General features: G+C 45.4%; 1 protein-coding gene across 3 annotated transcripts; it reads left to right on the top strand.

Moving 5' to 3' along the window:
• Positions 1-335: 335 nt before the first annotated feature.
• On the top strand, positions 336-21,195 carry LOC308480539 (flavin-containing monooxygenase 3-like). 3 transcript variants are annotated; one of them, XM_081012204.1, is made up of 9 exons: positions 336-564; positions 1,672-1,809; positions 9,503-9,691; positions 11,278-11,440; positions 12,189-12,331; positions 14,519-14,718; positions 18,542-18,900; positions 19,662-19,734; positions 20,797-21,195. In XM_081012204.1, the coding sequence occupies exons 1-9, from the start codon at positions 511-513 to the stop codon at positions 21,137-21,139; spliced, it is 1,662 nt and encodes a 553-aa protein (XP_080868330.1). In that variant the 5' UTR covers positions 336-510; the 3' UTR covers positions 21,140-21,195. The 3 variants fall into 3 exon arrangements, with proteins under 3 accessions (XP_080868330.1, XP_080868332.1, XP_080868331.1); XM_081012206.1 differs by having other exon boundaries at positions 450-569; XM_081012205.1 differs by lacking the exon at positions 336-564 and adding an exon at positions 1,134-1,234.
• Positions 21,196-23,495: the final 2,300 nt, after the last annotated feature.

Below are 23,495 nucleotides of genomic sequence, written 5' to 3'. Positions count from 1 at the left end.
CAGCTTTTTTTGGTTCGTTTTTGTATTTTTAGCCATCCCCCCCCTTCCTTTTCTCTTTAATTCCCTTCTCCATTTCTCTTTCTACTCTGCTTTCACTGACACCTCTTAATTATTGCCCCCTCATTTTTATTTTTATTTTTAACTTTCATTTTTATTACCATTATTAAATATTTCCATACACCTTTTGTTTTTTACTGCACACACACGCTAGTACTGCTTTTTTCTTCTTCCTCCCCCCTCCCCCCCCGGCCCAGCTATAAATGTATCCCCGCACATCTGTCCTCTTTTTTGCTCTTCAAAATATGGCAGCGCTAGAACACGCCTGTACAGGACTTAAGGCGGAAGTGAGTTACTATCCAAACCAACATTTTCCTGAGGACAGGGAATGGATATAGGACCAGAGTCAGCCCAGATAATGTATGTTGTGCCTCCTGGCTTTCAAATAAACTCCTCCCACATTTCCAAAGCTAAGAGGGAGAAGTTTTGCCTTCTCTGGTGAATCCCACTTGCATGCGGACAGGGAGCTGGCAGGACTGGAAGAAGAGGAGCAGCAAACAAGGAAAAGTAAGGTGATACTAGTGGCAACATAAGTAGAGCTGGAATTGGCAGGGGGAGAATCGCAGCATCTTTCTCCAGACTCATTGAGTCTTTATCTGCCAAATCCTCATTCTGTTGCAGTTACAGCCCTAAGAGGCTGCTGCTGGAGGAAAGGGCAAGGTTCGTGTAAGCAGCTCTGCTCCTCGTACAGATGTTCGTGTTTCAAAGCCCTGTAGCCACAGGGGCTTCTGCAAGCCCATGGCATCTCTAGGGCTTGAGTAGGGGTAGCCTGACCCTAATACTAAAAATGTGATGGGAGTACAAGCCTTGCTCTGCTGTGGACTTTTGAGGCAGTTTCCAGTGGCTTTGTCCTCCTTTTCTCATATGGAATGGAACTGATCTGCAGAAAAGACCTGAAAAGAGAGGGTGCACGTAACCTTTTTGTAACCTCAGAAATTTTTTAAATAACAATTTTTTAAAAAAAGGAATGGTGCAGGACATGGTTTGCAGTTGTGGGAAGCTAGCTCACTGGGAGCCTAGCCAGGCTGGGAATGCCAACTATCGCTGGTCGTTTTAGAGTCAGGAGGACAGGCTTTCCAAAAGGTGGGGAAACTTTGCATTCATGCTGTGAGTGTATGGTCCCGGTTTGCAAGAGTGTGTGTGAATGCTCACAGAGGCAAGGACGAGCTTTTTGGTGGTGAGTTGTGTCGGGGTTTGGAAAATCATTTAGCATGGGAGCCCAAGTTCCTTTTGGGGTGTCTTTGGAGACTCATAACATACTGCATATAAAATGGCAAAGGAGATACACTTTCTTTTCTCTTCTCTGTATTTTTGCTTCCCCTTATTTTATCCTTTTTTCTATTTCATCTGTTTTAGATTTATTGGTTCCCAATGATTTCAAGTAGTCCTTGGGGTGGGGGAAAACAGAGAGGGGTGGGTCGTTCATGGGGAGTTTACACTGGTACACCAAATGAGTCATAATGTTGGGTGGGCATCACTGGGGCAAACGGAATATGCTGAAGTTGTGTTTTATTGTACTATTCTTTAATGAAATAAAGGGGGGAGGTGTTGATGATGATGATTATGATTTTAACTGGTTCTGAGGAAGGACCTGTACAATTCCCCCTGTTCTAGGTGACCATGGTAAAAACAGTAGCAGTTATTGGAGCAGGAGTGAGTGGACTGGCATCCATCAAATGCTGCCTAGATGAAGGACTGGAGCCTACCTGCTTTGAGAGGAGTGATGGCATTGGGGGACTGTGGCGGTTCACGGTGAGTGTGTATTCAGGGACAAATGTCCCACCTGTCCACTGAATGTGCTGGTCTTGTAGCTTGTTACATATTTCCCTCCTTATGACTGAAGCCTGCAATCCCAACCTATTTGGCTGGCCGGATCTGACCTGATCCGGTTTGGTATTAAATCTAATCACAAGACATGGGGAGCTGCAATCATGCTTAGAGATTTTGACTTGTAAAGGTAAAGGACCCCTGGACGGCTGAGTCCAGTCCAAGGAGACTATGGGGTTGTGCTGCTCAACTCGCTTTCAGGCCGAGGGAGCTGGCATTTGTCCACAGACAGCTTTCCGGGTCATGTGGACAACATGACTGAACTGCTTCTGGCACAACGGAACACCATGGTGGAAAGCAGAGCACACGGAAACACTGTTTACCTTCCTGTCGCAGTGGTAACTATTTATCTACTTGCACTGGTGTGCTTTCAAACTGCTAGGTTGGCAGAAGCTGAGACAGAGCAATGGGAGCTCACCTCATCATGCAGATCCAAACCGCCGACCTTCTGATCGGCAAGGCCAAGAGGCTCAGTGGTTTAGACCACTGCGCCACAGATATCTAGTTGTAAAAATGTGTCAGCTTGATTGATTGATAAAAGATGTGAACCTGTTTTACAACTCATTTTGTTGGAAATGTGCATTTGACTTCCAAAAATTAATTTGGGGGGATGAACATGGAGGAACCCACGGAAGAAACTTCTTAAGTGTTGCTTGTTCTGTCATTATGAGTTGTTTTGCCATCTATTGTGCTATGCGCCAGATTCATCGGACAATTTTTGGTGGGGATGAAAAAGGCACAAGGAGTCACTTTAGTCTGCAAACACAAGAGACCTTTGCTGCAGTTCAGCAGTTCAGCAGAGGGTAAAATGCATAACTGTTCGGGCATCAACTGAGAACAGTTAATAAGTTCAGGGAATTTCATAGCATTGCCAATGTGACTATTGCCCTCAAGGCTGGTTGTTGCAAAACCCGGAATAACCTTTATTATTGCTAATCATGTGGTTTTAAGGCATTTTCCAGTTTAAGAGAGGCAGTGCTTCTCATGCTGAACATACATCTTTCTTTTATAGACCGTTGAAACCCCTGCAAAACTTGTTTAGCACGGAAGAAAGTGGGATTGGTATACAAGCAATAATCCTTCCTTCAAACTGCCTTCAACTTTCTGAAAACAACTGTTGCCTCTCTCCATCTGAAATAGGCCTAGGTCTCCATTTTAAACCTGTGCCAGGGGTCCAGGCTGCAGGACCCCCAGTATACAAAAAGTCCCTGCTCATAGAAAGCTAGTATGTCAGGGAGAAGACGCAGTGGGACCTCTTCTTCCTAGTAGTTTTCTATGTGAATGGGATTTTAGCAGCAGAGAACTATTCACTCGTGTGGGCCCAACTTGACATCTAAAGTGGAATGGTTTGCAATAAAAGTTGACCGTCTCAGTATGACCAGAGTCGTTCCTCAAATTCTTATAAGCAAGCATTTTGAGCAGCTGTTTTGTGAACTGTTTCTAAAATGTACCTTTCCATTTCAATAGCAAAAGAGTAAAAGAGGATATTTATAGGTTAGGTATTGTGATGTGTTAAACATACTTCTCTATCCTCCATGGAGTCAAATAGTGGCAACAGGGAGATGACGTCCTAGGCCATACAGTGGTGCCTCGCAAGACGAAATTAATTCGTTCCGCGAGTTTTGTCGTCTTGCGATTTTTTTCGTCTTGCGAAGCACGGTGTCGGGAAAGTTTTGGAAAAGCTTCAAAAATCACCAAAGTCTTTAAAAACCTCAAAAAAGGCTACCACACAGTGTTCTATGAGTTGCTCCTGGAAGTCAAGTCGCAACTGTATTAACGGTGTTAAGAAAAAGGAAACAAACTTGCAAGACGTTTCTGTCTTGCGAAGCAAGCCCATAGGGAAAATTGTCTTGCGAAGCAGCTCAAAAAACAAAAAACCCTTTCGTCTAGCGAGTTTTTTGTCTTGCGAGGCATTCGTCTTGTGAGGTACCACTGTACTAACAAAATAAAATAAAAAAGACAAATCATCGGGTCCAGGTGGCATCCACCCAAGAGTTGTGAAAGAAGTCAGATGTGAAATGGTTGATCTTTTAACAAGATTAAGTAACTTGTCCCTAAGATTAACCTTCACATACTAGAAATTGAAAAGTGTCCAATATATCAATATAACAACCAATTTATTTATTCTTTAAGTGAATCCAGGGGTTCAGTTGCCCAGAGTGGTTGGGGCAACCCAGTCAGATGGGTGGCTAATATTATTATTATCGGGGCCATGGCCGAAAAAGCCCTGGCTCTGGTTGAGGCCTGCCTAACCTCCCTGTGGCCTGGGATCTCCAAGATGTTTTTATTTGAAGACCGTAAGGTCCTCTGTGGGACATACCAGGAGAGGCGGTCCCGTAGGTACGAGGGTCCTAGGCGTCTTTGAGGTGTCTTTAGGATATATGGTGTATTTATGCATATATAAAACTTGAGTCTGCGATGGAGGGGTTCACAGCCTTGACAACTCAAAGGGGTCTTGTTTCTCCCATAGCCACAGCCTTGGATTCAAACAGAAATCAGATGTTGCTCTGACCCTCTCTATCCTACTGGTCACATTCCAGCCAACTCTCAACTCTGCCTCAAACTCTGCCTTTCTTTTCATACTAACTTGAGTGAGGATTCCCTCCCATTCGCTGTCTGGTGCAAAGCCCCCTCTCTTTCACTTTCCTAACGGTTGTCATGTTTTTTTGTTTTTCTTCTCCTAATGACCCATCACCCCAGGTGAGTTCCTGAACACAGGAAGCTGGGTTAGGAATCTGGCATCCAGGTTAAAAAGGTAAAGGGACCCCTGACCGTTAGGTCCAGTCGTGACCGAGTCTGGGGTTGCGGCGCTCATCTCGCTTTATTGGCCGAGGGAGCCAGCGTTTGTCCACAGACAGCTTCCGGGTCATGTGGCCAGCATGACTAAGCAGCTTCTGGCGAACCAGAGCAGCGCACGGAAATGCCGTTTACCTTCCTGCCAGAGCAGTACCTATTTATCTACTTGCACTTTGACATGCTTTCGAACTGCTAGGTTGGCAGGAGCAGGGACCGAGCAACGGGAGCTCACCCCGTTGCAGGGATTCGCACCGCCGACCTTCTGATTGGCAAGTCCTAGGCTCTGTGGTTTAACCCACAGCGCCACCCGCGTCCCGGCATCCAGTTTAACCCCCACCAAATTCTAACACCCGCTGGAGTTAGGAATTTAAGGGAGCCTGGCACCCATACTCCTTTCAAAGCAAAAATAAAATAAAATAAAAAGCAAAATGTGCTCTGGGTGCTGTGAGGATTCCCAGAGAGGCCATAAAAATCACATAAGCCTCTTTATCTGCTAATTAGAGTGCAATTAAGAAGCAGTCGAGAAGCACCTGGGTTTTCTCCTTTTTCATTGCTTGTGAATAGACTGCTTTTTTTGGTCTGTTATATAACCATTCTTAACTATTTACAGAAGAGTAATCTGAGAACAGAGAACACGGAAAAACTGCCTGCCTAGACAATAGCCTGCCATAATCTTTAGATTGCTTCCAAAGTGGCAATTGCCTTAATGCCACTAAAAAGTCTTTAATTCATTTTTAATTTTTATTTGAGTCCCCTTCCTTCTTCCTCACCCAGTCCACCATGAGAACGTGGGGAGATCCTCACATGGAAGGGTGCGTGGGTAGCCTGCAGTTTCATGCAAAGATTTCCACATTGGGGCACTGATCCAAAGCTGGCGTTAGAACAGCCATAGAAAAGGATCATCTTGAACCCTCTTGCACATAAAGAAATGCTATTAGCTCTTCCCGGGAATAGAGATGGACAGTCATCCTGTTGCTCAACTTTGTAAGCATTGAAAGTGAAGTCATCAAGGCTTGAGCTGTTTGCACTAGGGCCTTGTTGTGGGGGAAGGTAGAGCTGGGGTCAGCAGTTGCATGGTCCTGACCCTGCTTGCAAACATTTTTAGAGGGCGTGTAGCTAGCGTGATCTAGCGTGGATCAATGCAGTTCCTCTGCCAGGGACATTTAACTCACTCAGGTCCTGGCAGATGTGAGGAGGAACCCTCTGCCTGCTTCAGAATCAGCAGGGTGGATTTGATTTAAATCAAATCTATTTAAATCACAATTTAAATCACTAGTCAGTAAGACTTGATTTAAATCATCATTATTATTATTATTTTACAGAAAGACTCATTCTTGCTGGTATAATCTTAATATTTACAACCAGAGGAAGGTTTCATTTTTGGAATAATAATTTTTCAGAGTAGTTTTTACAGTTATATCAAAAATTACTGATTTGGTTATACTATTAGAAATACATTGACAGATAATTATGGGATTATTGTGAGGTTTAATAAGTTAACTGTTTATATTTGGACAACTTTTCTGCTCTCCTTTATTGGAAGGAGAAAAATAATCATTTCCTTAATAACAATTTAAACAATTTATTTAACTAAAACAGTAACATTACAGCATACGTATCCATGTTTGTTAACTGATATGGTTAAACTTTAAAAAACAAAAACAAAATCCTTAGACTGAGTTTTAGCACACATGAAAAACTTAAAACAAATCCTTATTTCCTGATGAATAGCCTTTGGAATATAATGTAACTTAAATGGAAAACTATCTTTAGAAAGATTTTCTCTCCAAAAGTATTTTATTTTAAAAATCCAATTTAAATCAAAGAAACACAATTTAAATTTTTTTAAAATACGATTTAAATTTTAAAAATCTGATTTTGTTAAAAGAAATCATTGATTTTTATCCACCCTGCTTGTAAGTATACTGACTGCCCCTCCCAACAACACCACAAGAGAACTCCCCCCCCCCCCCAGTTTATGAAGCAAAGTATGGCAATATATGGCTTATGATTTCCAAATTCTTCAAACTGAGTTACTCTTACATATAGTAGCATAGGCCCTTTGGTTTCACTGGAAACCCCCAATACTGCAGCGCTGCATGCGTTCTCTCTAGGGAGGTTCACATAATATGTTGAAAGCACATGTGAGTGGATTGTCTCAACCTTTCTTCCTTCCTGTGGCCTGTGGCCAAGAGTCCCTGCTTCACATGCAAACAATCAAACAATCAATCAATCAATCAATCAAACAAACAAACAAACAAACAAACAAACAAACAAACAAACAAACGTGTGAAGGGACAGACTGATGGAAACATGTAGGGCTCCCCTACATCAGATACAGTGGTACCTCAGGTTACATACGCTTCAGGTTACATACGCTTCAGGTTACAGACTCTGCTAACCCAGAAATAGTGCTTCAGGTTAAGAACTTTGCTTCAGGATGAGAACAGAAATCATGCTCCGGCGGCGCGGCAGCAGCAGGAGGCCCCATTAGCTAAAGTGGTCTCCAGGTTAAGAACAGTTTCAGGTTAAGTACGGACCTCCGGAGCGAATTAAGTACTTTACCTGAGGTACCACTGTACAGACAAGCTAGCAGCATGATGTGAAACTACAACTAATCCAGAATGCGGCAGCTAGACTGGTGACTGGAAGCGGCCGCCGAGACCACATAACACCTGTCTTGAAAGACCTACATTGGGTCCCAGTACGTTTCTGGGCACAATTCAAAGTGTTGGTGCTGGCCTTTAAAGCCCTAAACAGCCTCAGCCCAGTATACCTGAAGGAGTGTCTCCACCCCCATCATTCTACCCGGACACTGAGGTCCAGTGCTGAGGGCCTTCTGGCGGTACCCTCACTGCGAGAAGGCAAGTTACAGGGAACCAGGCAGAGGGCCTTCTGGGTAGTGGCACCCGCCCTGTGGAACGCCCTCCCACCAGATGTCAAAGAGAACAACAACTACCAGACTTTTAGAAGACATCTGAAGGCAGCCCTGTTTAGGAAAGCTTTTAATGTTTAACAGACCACTGTATTTTAATATTTTGTTGGAGGCCGCCCAGAGTGGCTGGGGAAACCAAGCCAGATGGGTGGGGTTTAAATAATAAATTATTATTATTATTATTATTATTATTATTATTGGCACACAGGGGGAGCAGGAGGTTGTTCCTGCTGTTCCCACACCTGACTTGACCCTTTGTATGCTCAGAATGTACGCAAGCTGGGCATGTGTAGGCTCTCTACATAGAATCTGGGATTTCCCAAAAAGCAAGGTGTCCAATTGCATGGGGCACTTATGGAAAAAGTGATGGAAAGTGTAATGTAATCCCAGCCATTCACCACTGATCTGTTCCAGACTTTTGAAAGGAGGTAGGCAGCATAGAATATAAGAATCATAGAATTGTGAAGTTGGAAGGAACCCAAGAGTCCTCTAGTCCAACCGTTGCAATGTGGGAATCTCAACTACATCATACATGACAGATGGCCATCCAACCTCTGCTAAAAACCTCCAAGGAAGGAGAGTCCACCATCTCTTCTGGGTGTCTTTTCTACTTACTGCTGAACAGCTCTTACTGGAGAGCCAGTGTGGTGTAGTGGTTAAGAGCGGTAGACTCGTAATCTGGTGAACCAGGTTCGCATCTCCGCTACTCCACATGCAGCTGCTGGGTGACCTTGGGCTAGTCACACTTCTCTGAAGTCTCTCAGCCCCACTCACCTCACAGAGTGTTTGTTGTGGGGGAGGAAGGGAAAGGAGAATGTCAGCCGCATTGAGACTCCTTCGGGTAGTGATAAAGTGGGATATCAAATACAAACTCTTCTTCTTCCTATCAGAAAGTTATTCCTGATGTTTAGTCGGAATCTTCTATCTTATAACTTGAAGCCATTGGTCTTACCCACTGGAGGAGGAGAAAGCAAGCTTGCTCCACCTTCCAAAAGGACAACGCTTTAGATATTCGACGATGGCTGTCATATCTCCTCTCAGTCTCCTGTTTTCCAACTAAACATATTCAACTTCCTTAGCCATTCTTCATAAGGCTTGGTTTCCAGACCCTTGGTCCTCTTGGTTGCCCTCCTCTGTACACGTTCCAGCTTGTCAACTTCCTTCCTAAATTGTGGTGCCCAGAATTGGACACAGTATTCCAGAGTGGCGCCGTGGTCTAAACCATTGAGCCTAGGGCTTGCCGATCGGAAGGTTGGCGGTTTGAATCCCTGCGATGGGGTGAGCTCCTGTTGCTCGGTCCCAATTCCTGCCAACCTAGCAGTTCAAAAGCACGTCAAAGTGCAAGTAGATAAATAGGTACCGCTCCGGCGGGAAGGTAAACAGCATTTCCATGCGCTGCTCTGGTTTTGCCAGAAACGGCTTAGTCATGCTGGCCACATGACCCGGAAAAACTGTCTGCAAAGAAAAGCCAGCTCCCTCGTCCAGTAAAGCGAAATGAGCGCTGCAACCCCAGAGTTATTTGTGACTGGACTTAACTGTCAGGGGCCCTTTACCTTGACTTTATTCCAGGTGTGGTCTGACCAAGGCAGAATTGAGTGGTACTATTACTTCCCTTGATGTGGTCACTATACTTTATTTTTATATATTTTATATATTAAATTTGTGTATTGCTGTTCATCCGTAGATCTCAGGGTGATTCACAACATCTGTTGATGCAGCCTAGAATAGCATTAGTACCTTCATCTTCTGATGAGAAATCCACTGTATTGTATTGGAAGGAAAGCTGGGCATGTAACATCCCAGTTGCACATTAACTGTAAGGATTTTCACTTCCTGAAGCTGTGCTTATTTTCTATTGTTCATGCTTTGTCTTGCCTTCCCCATTAGGAGTCTGCAGAGGAAGGCAGAGCCAGTATTTACCACTCTGTGTTCACCAACTCTTGCAAAGAAATGATGTGCTTTCCAGACTTCCCTTTCCCAGAGGAATTCCCAAATTACATGCACAACTCCAAGCTTCAAGAATATATCCAGTTGTATGCCAAACACTTCGATCTTGTCAAATACATAAAGTTTAAGGTAAGAAATTGCAATCAAACTGACGGGAGATTGTGGGTATGCAAGGGGCTTGTGTGCCATGACAATTATCTCTGGATACAAGAATTGGCCCCAGCAGGGCAAATCACTTTGCAAGAGTGCAAACAGCTCCTCCAGAGCATTTGAAAATGTCAGCATCCATGATCTGGGATCTCTTCTTCAGGTCCAGGGTGCTGAAAAGCAGAGCTCGATGGGACAACTGCTAAGGGCTTATCCACACGTAAGCTTTTGCTCTTTGCAGACACATGCTTTAAAGCTCCATGTTGGACCATTCTTTCTTTTTTCTTTTCTGCCCAGGAGCACATTTAAGCTGAAGCGCAACCAATGGCAGTGTGGGTTTTTCCACAGTTTGTCATTTGCTCCAATTCAGCAATAAAGAGCAGGTGTTTGTGGGGAGCTCTCCGGAGCAAAAAAAAAAGGAAAGGGAAAAGCACGCTTGGACATGGAGCTTTAAAGTGCAGGCTGTGCCTGGAAAGCATGGAGGAAATGGGGATGTGAAACACAAGAGCAGTCAAGTACAACATTCCTAGAGTGAACATGTTTACACATGGGGAGGAATGTTTGTCCAGGCAGCAGGTAAACTTCCTGTTTCCTTCTGGGCTGGGACAGACTTCCTCTGCATGTGACTAGAAGTGGGCGTGGCCTCACCTGTGCAGGTAACGACAAAAGCACAGGGCAGGACAGCCATCTCTCTCTCTGTGACTACTTTTGTCGAAGAAGCAACATCTGCTTAGCCAAAGATGCTCTCTTGGCCTCCAGCCAAGAGAGAACAAAGGGACTGCCTCCTTATGAGATAGTTTCCGGGTGTATGTTACTTTTCTAAGATAAGTCTGCCTTCTGGGATCCGATTGTGAACAGAATGTGAGTAAACTCTTTGTGTACTTTTATAGAAAACTGTGTTGTGTCTTATCTTTTATGAGGGAATAAGGGGAAAATACCAGAATAGTTATTATAGAGGCGTTAGTGAGCCTGAGCAAATGCATCCGCTATGAATTTAAAAAGGGGAATGTTACTCTGCTAAATTGTGAACTTGTTTACACAAGTTGGAAAGGCTATAATCAAACAATATGTCCTCTCCTGCCTCCCTGAACATTCCAACAGGAAAGGCCTAAGCTGAGGTTAATTTAGAAGCAGCAGATCTACAGACAGGCAGCACCCAAATTAGAACTATCTGAAGATTGAAGCAATCTCTCCACAGGAAGCCGTGTTTACATGGTTCCAGAAGTTCTGTGTGTGGAGGCAGGAAGAGCAAGTTCAGCCCATAACCCATCAGCATGGTTGCCATGGGCTAAACTTTTGGGTCTGGGTGCTCTTCTCCTCTGTCCTGCGGCTTTTGGTCTTTCTGCCAAAGGGGTGTTGCATTTTAGCTTGCGCAGGACTAGGAAGAGAGTGTGGAACCTGATGCAGGATTCTTTTGTCAAATCCCTTACTCCAATCAGGTGACATTTAGATAAGCCCTGCCTGACACAGCCCTTTCTGGTAAATCAGACCCTGGACTCACGACTTAATTATGTCTATCTTTCAAGCCGAAACCACACTGATACACTTTCTTGAACATTTCCTCAAAGACTCTTGTGAGTAAAATTAGGAAACGCCCGAATTACCCTGTTACTGGCCAATGGGAAGTCGTAATAGAAAAGGATGGGAAGGTGGAATCAGTCGTATTTGATGCTGTTATGATTTGCTCCGGACATCATGTCTATCCGAATATTCCAAAGAATAGCTTTCCTGGTAAGTGACGATACAAAAATATATATGATTAAACATAATGTGAGCTCCAGTTCACGAACTGCTGTGGTGTGAGAGGCCTCTGTGCCTTATACTGTCTTTCGGTGGAGGATAGAGCTAAAGTCCAGTTGACTTCAGGTTGACTTCAGGCATTGTTGAAGGTTCATCTGGGCTAAGGGTGAGGGGCAATGAAGCGGTCACTTCATGCAGCACATTCAAGGGGGTCAGTTTTGTTTGTTACTATATTTTACCACAGCAATGGCACTGATTCAGATTTCCCACCTCAGGTACCCAAATGTCCAAGTCTGGCTACACACCCATCCCCACCACAAGAAAATGGAAAGAGTGTCAGTCACTGAGAAGGATTAAAATTAGGCTAATGACAAGGGTGAAACAAACAAATACAGCCTAGAGCTGGCATAGGCAAACTCTGGCCCTCCAGATGTTTGGGACTACAATTCCCATCATCCCTGACCACTGGTCCTGTTAGCTAGGGATGATGGGAATTGTGGTCCCAAACATCTGGAGGGCCAGAGTTTGCCTATGCCTGGCCTAGAGTTTATTACGAGATCACTTTGCAGGGTTTGAATAATTGTCTGAGGACTTGTGAAATTAACAGTTGTGCTACCAAAGTCATCAGGAGCCTAGATAATCAAGTCTTGCATTTCACAGTGCCTTAATGCCAACAAGATGCATTGTTGGTTTTTTTGTTTCTTTAAAACATTTATTCGTTTTCCACTTTTCTGCGTAGGGATAGAGAAGTTCAAGGGCAGAGTTTTCCACAGCCGGGATTACAAGGGACCCGAAAAGTTCAAGGGGAAGAAAGTCCTGGTGATTGGCCTTGGGAATTCTGGCTGTGACATTGCTGTGGAGCTGAGTGCCACAGCCTCGCAGGTACCTTCTTCCACAGCGCTTGGGAGCTCCCATTCTGCTTAATAATTGCCAGCCAAAGGGTAAGCACTTTAAAGTCCTGTCAGTTTCAGTGGGAGAGATATTAAGTGCCCCATTTGAGTCTAATGGACTTGGAAATGCTTAGGTTTTGGCTGCTGTGGAGGTCCTAATTGGTGGGGAGAGAATGTGGGGTTATAGGGAAGGGATGAATCCTATGTCTTGCATGCCGGACACTGGTGGCGCTGTGGTCTAAACCACTGAGCCTCTTGGGCTTGCCAGTCAGCGGTTCAAATCCCCGTGACGTGGTGAGCTCTTGTTGCTGTGTTCCAGCTCTTGCCAACCTAGAAGTTTGAAAGCACACCAGTGCAAGTAGATAAATAGGTACCACTGTGGCAGGAAGGTAAACGGCATTTCTGTGCGCTCTTGTTTCCGTCACGGTGTCCCGTTGCACCAGAAGCAGTTAAGTCATGCTGGCCACATGACCTGGAAAGCTGTCTGTGGACAAATGCTGGCTCCCCAGCTTGAAAGCGAGATGAGCACTGCAACCCCATAGTCGCCTTTGACTGGACTTAACTGTCCAGGGATCCTTTACCTTTTTTTACCTATGCAGCTACATAAGGTCTGGAGTGCAATCCCCACCACCTCCAGCTTTAAGAAATCTCAAGAAGCACTAGAAAGATTGGGGCAAAGTAGGCAATACAGTGGTTACATGCGCTTCAGGTTACATACGCTTCAGGTTACAGACTCCGCTAACTCAGAAATAGTACCTCGGGTTAAGAACTTTGCTTCAGGATGAGAACAGAAATCACACGGTGGCGGTGGCAGAAGGAGGCCCCATTAGCTAATGTGGTAAAAGGTAAAGGTAAAGGGACCCCTGACCATTAGGTCCAGGCGTGACCGACTCTGGGGTTGCGGCGCTCATCTCGCTTTACTGGCCGAGGGAACCGGCGTACAGCTTCTGGGTCATGTGGCCAGCATGACTAAGCCACTTCTGGCGAACCAGAGCAGCGCACGGAACCGCTGTTTACCTTCCCGCCGGAGCAGTACCTATTTATCTACTTGCACGTTGACGTGCTTTCAAACTGCTAGGTTGGCAGGAGCAGGGACTGGACAATGGGAGCTCACCCCGTTGTGGGGATTCGAACCGCCGACCTTCTGATTGGCAGGTCCTAGGCCCTGTGGTTTAACCCACAGCGCCACCCACGTCCTGAGCTAATGTGGTACCTCAGGTTAAAAACAGTTTCAGGTTAAGAACGGACCTCTGGGACAAATTAAGTACTTAACCCAAGGTACCACTGTACTGGGTTTGCTTTGGCTCAAGGTAAGGCAGTTCCTTATATCTATTCCCTGTCAGACTGAAAGGTTATAAATTCATGCTGAAACGAATGTTTAAAACAGAGATGGGAAACTCGTGGTGCTCTAGATGCCGTTGCACTTCCAACCCCCCTCGGCCCTAGTCAACATGGCCAATGGCCAGCAATGATCAAAGCTGTAGAGCGAGATGATCTGAAAAGCCACAGGTTCCACATCCCAGATTCCTGAACGGAAGCTTGTACCCAGTGTAGCATCCTATCAGGTTTTACTTTTGAGCCATGGGCCTTTCCTCCCCTCTCCAAGTCTGCTCTGGAGGGTAGGGGAAGCTGCAGAAGAGTTTTAAGGGGGTGCTCAAATGAAGAGCATATTTGCACCATAGACCTGTAGAGCAGGTGGGGGAATAGGCCTCAACTATAGGAAGGAAGTTGGGAAGCTATCTTATACCAGGTCGGACTATGTGTGTCTAGCCCAGTATTGCCTACTGAGTTAGCCAGCTTGATGGCATTCAGATACTGTTGGACTAAATCCCCACGATTCCAGACCACTGGCCATGCTGGTTAGGCCCAGAGGGGAGTTGGAGCCCCAAAGCAACTGGAGGAGCACAGATTTTTCATGTGTGGTTTATACCATCATCTGTCTCTTGAAACGGGCAAAATATGCTCATGCTAGAGCACTGAAATAGAATAGTCTTTGGAGACTTCCGTTGCAATCATTTTGCAACCTTTGGGCACACCTTACCAGGATGCAATCATCTGAGCTCGCTCATGTGCAAGCTCCGTTGAATGGAGTGAGGAAGAAGTTACACAAGAATGATGTTTGGTAACGTGAGCCTCTTTTGTGTGTGTCTCTCGCCTTGTCTCTTACCCGTTTTTAAAGGTTTATCTCAGCTCTCGAAGTGGCTCCTGGGTCATGAGTCGTGTTTGGGACAACGGCTATCCCTGGGACATGGTGGTCATCAGTCGCTTTGAAACCTTCCTCAGGAACACCCTCCCAACAGCCATCAGTGACTGGTTGTATGTGAAGCAAATGAACAGATGGTTCAAACATGAGAATTATGGCCTGATGCCACTGCATAGGTAATATTGGAAACTAAAGAGGTTGTAGGTTGATTAGCTTTGAAAACGCAAACAATTTGGAGCCAAACCCCACGTTGGTGGGCAGATGAAATGACCTGGAGCATTTGAATGCTGCTTTTGAACATACAAAGCACTTCACATACAGAATCTTGTGATAATCTCTTTACAATAACCCTGCAAAGCAGAATTGTATTAAACCAGAGCAGCTAGTTACATGCAGCTTTGTGGCTGTGTGTCCCTGAGGGATGTCTTCTAAAGGAGGTGTTTGTAGCTTCAGGTTGAGTGGAGCAACTGGAAGAGGCGGGGAAAACTTTCTTTGCCATCCATTGTTTTGTTCAAAATCTTCCCCCAGCTACTTCCCTCCCTGAGAGATAAGTCAATCTGTTTCTTTTCATCCATCAAAGAGAAAGGCAGCTGAGGAGAGGGGTTTTTGAGGAATGAATGTGACTTATCTGATCTGTAACTTTTTCTCTGAAGGGCATTGGTTGTGCCCAACAATGAGGCACAGTGGGGTCTGTAGTGTATTTATGATATGTGGCTTATTTACACACACACACACACACACACACACACACATATATACAGCTTGTATCTAGTTGGAGAGAGTGCAACACATTCACATCCCAAGAGGGTCCTGTTCGTCCCATTGCTTCAGCCTCAGATTCCAAGAGACTCCAAACATCATAAAACAGACTGCAAAAGTGACACCCTTTTCCCCTGTTCACTTACCTCATCCTCCACTGCAGTTCTGTCCATCCATCCATCCCGAAACTCTGGCCTTTTGTCTCTGCTAACTATCTCTCACCTCAGGGAAGGGCTTTCCCATTTTCTGCCTAGCCCAGAGAGTCTCTGTTAATGGCATTCTTAATGGGTTAATGCACGCATCCTCAACCTTGGCCCTCCAGATGTTTTGAGACTACAATGCCCATCATCCCTGACCACTGTTCCTGCTAGCTAGGGATCATGGGAGTTGTAGGCCAAAAACATCTGGAGGGCCGAGGTTGAGGAAGCTTGGGTTAATGGCTGAGTCATTCTGCTGTTTACCTCTTGATAATTTTAGGGGAGTCTTGCCCCCTCTTATAACAGTACATTAATTAAAACTGCATTATAAGTGCAAAACTGCAGCAGCAGATGATTGGTGCAGAAAAGGATGTACCCATAAGAGAACAACTCAGCAAAGTTGATGTATTTTGTGCCGTTAAAAACTTTTGATGCCCAGAGGCCGCTTTGACTCTGGCTGGAGGCTTGTCACCTGTATTCTTGAAAACTTGATTACATAACCATTCGATGAAAATAAAAATTATAAAGCAAGACAAAGGTCTGCCAAATGAGAAACCACGAAGGGACGTGTGTGTGTGTGTGTGTGTGTGTGTGTGGAATCTAGGATTTATGTTACGGGCAATTATAACCTTCATACCCTCTAGAAAAAATATAGTTGTTAACAAAACAATTATATAACAAAATATTCAGTCAATATTCTAGCCAAGAACATTTATGAGATCAGGCAGCAAACACTTATCTTTTCCTGGAAAGACATTAAGAATTATTTTCCTTATGTAAATAGCCAAGTAAGAGGTGTGGCAGAACTGCAAAATATTTCAAATGCTCTTCTGAAGTGAATTTGATTTGTACATGCTGTTAACTTTATACAAACTTTGAGATTAGAAGAGAATAGCCAGTGCTCACAGAAACTTCTAAAGAAGAAGAAAAATCATCTTGGCCAGAACCCAACTAGGAAAACATACCCTACAAGCAATGTCTTAAGACTGAATTGCCAAATCCCAACAAACCAACATAGTTCAAATCAGCCACAAAGCTCACTTCAATCCCCAACTGCTAGAGGACCACTGTTTTTGTTTTTCTCAGAACTTGTTTTGACCCTATGCAAAAATTCTGAGTGATTTTAGGAACGCTTTCTGGGTGGCTGGGACCTGCTCCAAGGTAACCCCAAGATAGAAGAGTAGGATTCTGCCGCATTAGTTCTTGGGCCTTTTGCACGAGCCACAGCACAGATGTAGGAATAAACTGCAGCCAAATTGCAAAAGATACTTGATTTCTTCAGTACCTACCTACTCTCTGGACAAAACAGAAATTTCCCAGGGTGCCATGAGGTCAGTTGCACTCCACTCCTTTCCACAACCACCAAGCACTCATTTCCAGGTCAGATGGCTTCTTAACCTGGGTTGGGGGAGAAGAGAGCCTGTCTGGATTTTGCTTTTAAGCCCCTCTTTAAAAGTAAAAATATCACTTTTTACTGGGAGAAGGAGAGCTTGTGTGGCAAGGCCCCGGACCCCCTAGTTCCCCACCAAAATAAATACACAAACACAAGTGTATTGGTTAATGGGATGAATTAGGCCACAACTTTATGGGTTACAGAAGTGAGCAGTTTGGCTTAGGCAATTGGGTGAAGCAAGACTAAATCCTGACCCCTGCCTGACTGCAGGAAGTCTCCTAAGGGTCAACCACCGGAAGGGGGAGCCCTATGATGTACATCAATTGAGCACCCCCAGGGTCACCTTTGGGGATGTGGCATGGCCCTAGCCCACGCCCAAGCTTTGGACAGGAACCACACCCCCGGATCCGTTTAACGGGATACCCTTAACATGGAGGAGCAGGCAGAGGAACAACAACGAATGGAGGCAAAAGGAGGCTGCTTCCCTGGCCGTGCCACAATTTATTTTTTCAAATTCATTTTTATTAAATTTTCCACTTTAGCAATCCAATCAAATCACATTAAAAATTCCAAATTATACATATACATATCAAATAATCTGAATATTCTACCAAATTATAATTTTTTTAATAGGATTTCCCATGCTTCAAGTTCAGAGGGTTCTGATCATCTCATACTTCTACTGCTTTTCATAGTCACTTCTGATGGTTCCTCTAATTCTTTGTGTTGTTAACCTTTTTTCTTTCACAGCCTCTGAGTTGTTCCCACAAGCGAGTTAAAACAAGCAATGATGTGTTTCTGTGTGGATTTTATGTTCCGTGCCACAATTTAAATAGGCGTAGCCACGCCCCCAAGCAAACCCAATTGGCTGGCCAGGGGCGTGACGCGGCTGGGGATCCCGCTGACGTGGGCGCCATTCCTCCACCCACTCCTGGGTCACTGTGTGGACCGGGATTCCTGCCCGCAAAGCAGCCCCTCCCAAAAAGTGGAGCTGACTTCTGGGAGCACTAAAAGGCCATCTTCCATGGGACGACCAAGCAGCACAATGCCTGTCTCCCTTACAGTGGAAAATGTCACTTTCCAAGAGCCAGCCTACAGCCCTGGCTCTGGTTTCTCTCTCTCTCCAGTGTGGTGTAGTGGTTAAGAGCGGTGGACTCGTAATCTGGTGAACTGGGTTCACTTCCCTGCTCCTCCACATGCAGCTGCTGGGTGACCTTGGGCTAGTCACACTTCTTTGAAGTCTCTCAGCTTCACTCACCTCACAGAGTGTTTGTTGTGGGAGAGGAAGGGAAAAGGAGATTGTTAGCCACTTTGAGACTCCTTAAAAAGGACCCCTGACCATTAGGTCCAGTCGTGACCGACTCTGGGGTTGCGGTGCTCATCTTGCTTTATTGGCCAAGGGAGCCGGCGTTTGTCCGCAGACAGCTTCCGGGTCATGTGGCCAGCATGACTAAGCCGCTTCTGGCGAACCAAAGCAGCACACGGAAACACCGTTTACCTTCCCGCTGGAGCAGTACCTATTTATCTACTTGCACTTTGTGCTTTCGAACTACTAGGTTGGCAGGATTGAGACTCCTTAGAGTAGTGATAAAGTGATAAACTCCTCCTCCTCCTCCTCCTCTTCTTCTTCTTCTTCTCTCCCTACCCCAGAACCTTGCGCAAGGAGCCTGTCTTCAACGATGACCTCCCGAGCCGCATCGCATGTGGAACCGTGGTGGTGAAGCCAAATGTGAAGGAGTTCAGGGAAACGTCTGCGATATTTCAAGACGGCACTGCGCAGGAAGGCCTTGACTATGTCATTTTTGCAACGGGCTACAGCTTTGCCTACCCATTCATGGAGGACGAATCCATCATCAAGTGCAGGAATGACCAAGTCACCTTGTACAAAAGCATTGTCCCTCCTCTGCTGGAAAACCCCACCCTGGCGGTTATTGGCTTAGTCCAGTCCCTTGGGGCAGCTATCCCAACCGTAGACCTTCAGGCCCGGTGGGCCGTGAGAGTGTTTAAAGGTGAGCACGGCTTCACGGCTAAGTAACGGACCTGTGAGCTGGAAGCCCCTGTTTCAAATCTCAATGCTTCCGTTAACATACTAGGTGGCAATAAACAAGCCACTGTCTCCCATCTTAATATGAACATAGGAAGCTGACTTAATCTGGAGATCCATGTTCAAGATCTCCCATGTTTATTTGTTTGTTTAAAGTTAAAAGTGGGGATGCGGGTGGCGCTGTGGTTTAGGACTTCCCAATCAGAAGGTCAGCGGTTCAAATCCCCGTGACAGGGTGAGCTCCCATTGCTCGGTCCCTGCTCCTGCCAACCTAGCAGTTCGAAAGCACGTCAAAGTGCAAGTAGATAAATAGGTACCACTCCGGCCACATGACCTGGAAGCTGTACGCTGGCTCCCTCGGCCAATAAAGCGAGATGAGCACTGCAACCTCAGAGTCGGTCACGACTGGACCTAATGGTCAGGGGTCCCTTTACCTTTACCTAAAGTTAAAAGTAGCCACCAAACCAATTTGGGCATGCAGCGCTGAGAAGGGACTTTTAACGGTCCCCCCCCCCGCATTTAACTCCCCCTCCCTACAAAAAAATAGACTGGTGGTCTGATTCAGTATAAGGCTGCTTCCTATGTTCCAGTAACCTATTATGCGTCTTCACCTGGGTATTCCGGATTGCATGCACATTGGTGTGTTTTTGTGCATAAGTTTGTTTGTATTTGGGAAAGTGAGTTTCAAGGGACATAGGGGATCATTAGTTCTTTCTTATTTTTCAGGTTTATGTAAGCTGCCTCCACAGAGCAGCATGATGGATGACATAGATGAGAAAATGGGGAAAAAGCTCAAATGGTGAGTTTTAAGTACACATATTAGGTGTTTTTTTTTTTAATATAGTTTTCTGCTCACCTAGGAGGAAACTCTCTATCTCCCTGCATTTTAAAGGATTCTTTGATTTCCTGCAATCAGGTGGTTTGAGGATTCTATGCTAAAATTTACAATATGCTTCAGTCGGTCCGTCGTCCACATGTATATATGCTACAGTTGCCCCAGCTGGTCCTCCATGCAGATCACCAAAAACATTCTTGGAAATATTGAAAGCATCAACCCTGAAGGACCAGCTGTCCCAACTCTATGCAAGGTGAAGGGCTCACCCACACCTGTCCTACTGCTTTCCCCTGGCAAAAACTGCTCTTTAGAGCTCATTTGGAGCAAACAGCAATTGCGGTTTTCCGCAGACTGACTTTTGCTCCAATTGAGCTTTAAAGAGCTGGTTTTCATGGGGAAAGCTCTGGAGCAAAAAAGAAAAGGGTTCTTAGACATGGAACTTTAAATTGTTGGCCTTGCCTGGAAAGAGCAGAGGAAGGGAAAGTATGGAGAAGCCCTTAGCAGCCACAAAGGAGAGGGACTTTTCAACAGTGGCCCCTGTGTTGTGGAGCTCCATAACCCCAGGTAACAGAGCTTTTGAAGGGGATGAGGGATAATCACTGTTGTCGAGTGTTTTAGGCTGCTGCTGTGTTTTTACAATTAATATGCTGTTTGGTTTTGTAGGCTTTTATGCTTCCATTTAGCTATGTTGGATTTTTGCCCCAGTCACAAACTCTACGCCATCGGATCAGTGGTATCCACGGCCAATCAGAAAATTATGAAAAATTTATCTCCTAAATGATTTTGCATGCACATGTCAAAAGAGATAGCCAATTCCAGCTAGACACAGAGTTCTTTCAATGAGCTTCACTTCTGCTTATTCAGAAGCAAAGGACTTGGTTCATTGCAGGGTGTGTAAAATCCCAGACATTCTAGATGGCACAATTTAGCCACATGGGAATAAAGTTCCCTCACAGTTTTCTTCTGCCTTTTTCCTGTTCTGCTTAGAAATACATCTACCAAACGTCCCCTTTCCTTTCCTTTCAGGTACGGCCAGAGCGATACCATACAAACAGATTACGTTGTCTACATGGATGAACTCGCCTCCAGTATCGGTGTGAAGCCCAACATTCCAGTCCTCTTCCTGACAGATCCCAAGTTGGCTCTGCAGGTTTATTTTGGCCCCTGCAGTCCATATCAGTTTCGTTTGTCGGGACCAGGGAAGTGGGACGGAGCCAGAGACGCCATCTTGACGCAGTGGGACCGAACACTGAAGGCCACAAGAACGCGTGCTGTGAAGAGCGACCAGAATTCTTTCCCACTCTTTTCTATGCTCAAAATACTCGCTCTCCCCCTTCTCCTTCTTGCCATTTTCATGATGTTCAACTGAGCGACCTCAGTGCCAAAATATACGTGACAGAATGCCGTGTGGTTTTTGTTGAAAAAGCTGCATTTTTATTGAAGATGTAAACTTTTTCATGCAAGAGAGAAAAAACCCCAACCCAAAGCAAATAGCATGCATAAACATAAGTGAAGCATGATAAGGGAGATACAGAAATCAGTGTGCATGATGTTAAACATGAAGCCACATAGGAAAGGCGGGAAAGAAGGGCTGACAACAGAAATAGTAGTAGTAATAATAATAGTGGTAGTAATAAATAAGGCATCCCTCCCACCTCCCCACAGCCTTACTTGTCAAGTACCTTTTCCCCTGCTCAGAACATTCCCAGCTGGTCTGAGGAGAAAAGGATTTGGGGACAGAAGCTGCTCAAAGGTAAATCATAGATGTGGAGTCTGTATTCTCATTATTTTACATTTATTCTCATTATTCTCATGCATGCGAGCTGGAGGGACAGCTCTCAGCTGAACTGATACAAGCAACTCCCCATTTTACGCAATTTCGCACACATACTCAAAATGCTTTTGCCATCTTTCACTGTAGTCTTTCTCTGTTTAAGCCTTGTTCCTCTCTGGTACCGACACATAACTTGTCAGAAAAGAGGCAGCATCTTAGATTTATAGCAGGTATAAAATGTCAGCATGCCACAGAGAACAAACATGAACTATTCCATCCTTTCGGGGTTGCCAGCTTTCCATATTTTATCTGACCATTCCGTATGGGCTGAACATCCTGTCTCCATTTGGAGAACTATTTGTCCCTTGTGAAAGAGATATTTTGAGGAGTTGGGAAGGGCAAATTTTAAGAATTTGAGGAGAAAGGTTCGTGCTTTGACCTACAAAATGGCTGAGGTTATTGTGATTCAAGGATCCGCCACCCGCTTGGGGATAAGAAAGACACATGGACACAGTATATTAGGTTAATGGGCTAAAAAAGGCCACAACTTTATTGATTACAGCATGTAAGAGGTATTGGCTTAGGCATTGGTTAAAACAACAGAGCGTGACTCCACCCCCTCAGGAAGAGGTGAGTCTATCAAGGGTTAACCACCAGTGGGAGGAGCCTGTTGATGCAAATACAACTGAAAGCTCCCCCTGATGTCACCGGGGGTCGTGCCATGGGCCTAGCCACCAGCAAGGGCGTCGGACAGGATCCACGACCGCCGGTTTCCTTTACCGGAATACCCATAAAGTGGAAGGGTAGGCGATGGTCACACCCTGCCCTCCAATACACAAATATATTCCAGTGCCTAACCGCCAATACCTAAAAGTTGTGATGATTTGCTACGAGGTAGGTGAAAAACCAAGTGGCCGGTGCCAATTTGCCAGTTGGATAAAAATTCCTACCAGGCCCCTTGAACAACCAAGGCGACCAACCACAGGTCCATAGCAAGGTCAAGAACCAAGCAGTGAACTAAAGGGAGGGTGGGTGGGTGATCCGATGAAAACCAGCAGCGGAATGAAAGGGAAGTGCTGCAGTGGCCACGTTTGAGTGGCAAAACCCCTCCCCCAAGCCTCCACCTGGTTGGTTGGCTACCTGGGGGCGTGGCGCAGCAGCCAGACCAGCTGGGCAGGGGGCTGGAACGCCTCCTGCCAATGTGGGAAATGGCTCCTGCTCGCAACTCCTCCCCTCTGTAATGAGGAGAGGCTTTCTCTTCAATCTACCAGAGAAGAAGAAGATGCAGCCTTGGCACAACTTCAAGCAGCTGCATGGGTACTTCAGCCACATTTCTGGGGCAGAATGTCTCTTGCAGTGGCACCACAATATGCCATAGCATGATTCCCAGGGGTATTATTGGGGGTGGAGCTGCCCCCGACATCAGCTCAGCAACGTGGCCAGAGGAGTTGAGTTGCCACAAAGTAGTGATAAGGCTTTTGCGTAATTAAACAAAAAGGGGGGGGGGCAGGACTCTCAGCTACCTCAGATTTTAAAACACATCCACCCGCTGTCCACAAATGCTTCAGATCTGCCCACTCATCTCCCAAGATCACTGTAATTCATGGAGGGCATGTTCTCCCCACCCTAAAAACTAACACAATAATGCTATGCCAAATAGCATTTGGGGCCTGAATACTGCTACACAGCACCCCAGTGTCTGAGCGGTGCAAGATTCGGGGGGTTTCAGGTGCACTTAAAAGGGTCTGAGTTTCCTTTCGGACAGTGAGGTACAGTGGAGACTGGTGTCTTAATGGTATATACAGCATTCACATCCCAAGAGGGCCTATTCTCTTATAAGCACATCGTTGGATTCAAAGAGCAGCAGAAAGCCACACTCTGTCATGAAGTTGTAGCAAAGTTCTTGGGCAGACTCAAAAATACCAATAAATCACTGCTGGCATGGAAAGTT

The sequence above is a fragment of the Podarcis pityusensis genome, assembly GCF_964106645.2.
Source record: "Podarcis pityusensis genome assembly, chromosome: 6".
In the NCBI taxonomy this organism is placed as follows: domain Eukaryota; kingdom Metazoa; phylum Chordata; class Lepidosauria; order Squamata; family Lacertidae; genus Podarcis; species Podarcis pityusensis.
Note: the sequence above shows the minus strand (reverse complement) of the source record. Positions and strands in the feature narration are given on the sequence as shown.

Coding starts and splice junctions, on each gene's coding strand:
- LOC308480539 (XM_081012204.1), top strand. CDS start 511: ATGCGGACAGGGAGCTGGCAGGACTGGAAGAAGAGGAGCAGCAAACAA. Junction 11,441..12,188: donor TCCAAAGAATAGCTTTCCTG/GTAAGTGACGAT, acceptor TTTTCTGCGTAG/GGATAGAGAAGTTCAAGGGC. Junction 19,735..20,796: donor ATGGGGAAAAAGCTCAAATG/GTGAGTTTTAAG, acceptor CTTTCCTTTCAG/GTACGGCCAGAGCGATACCA.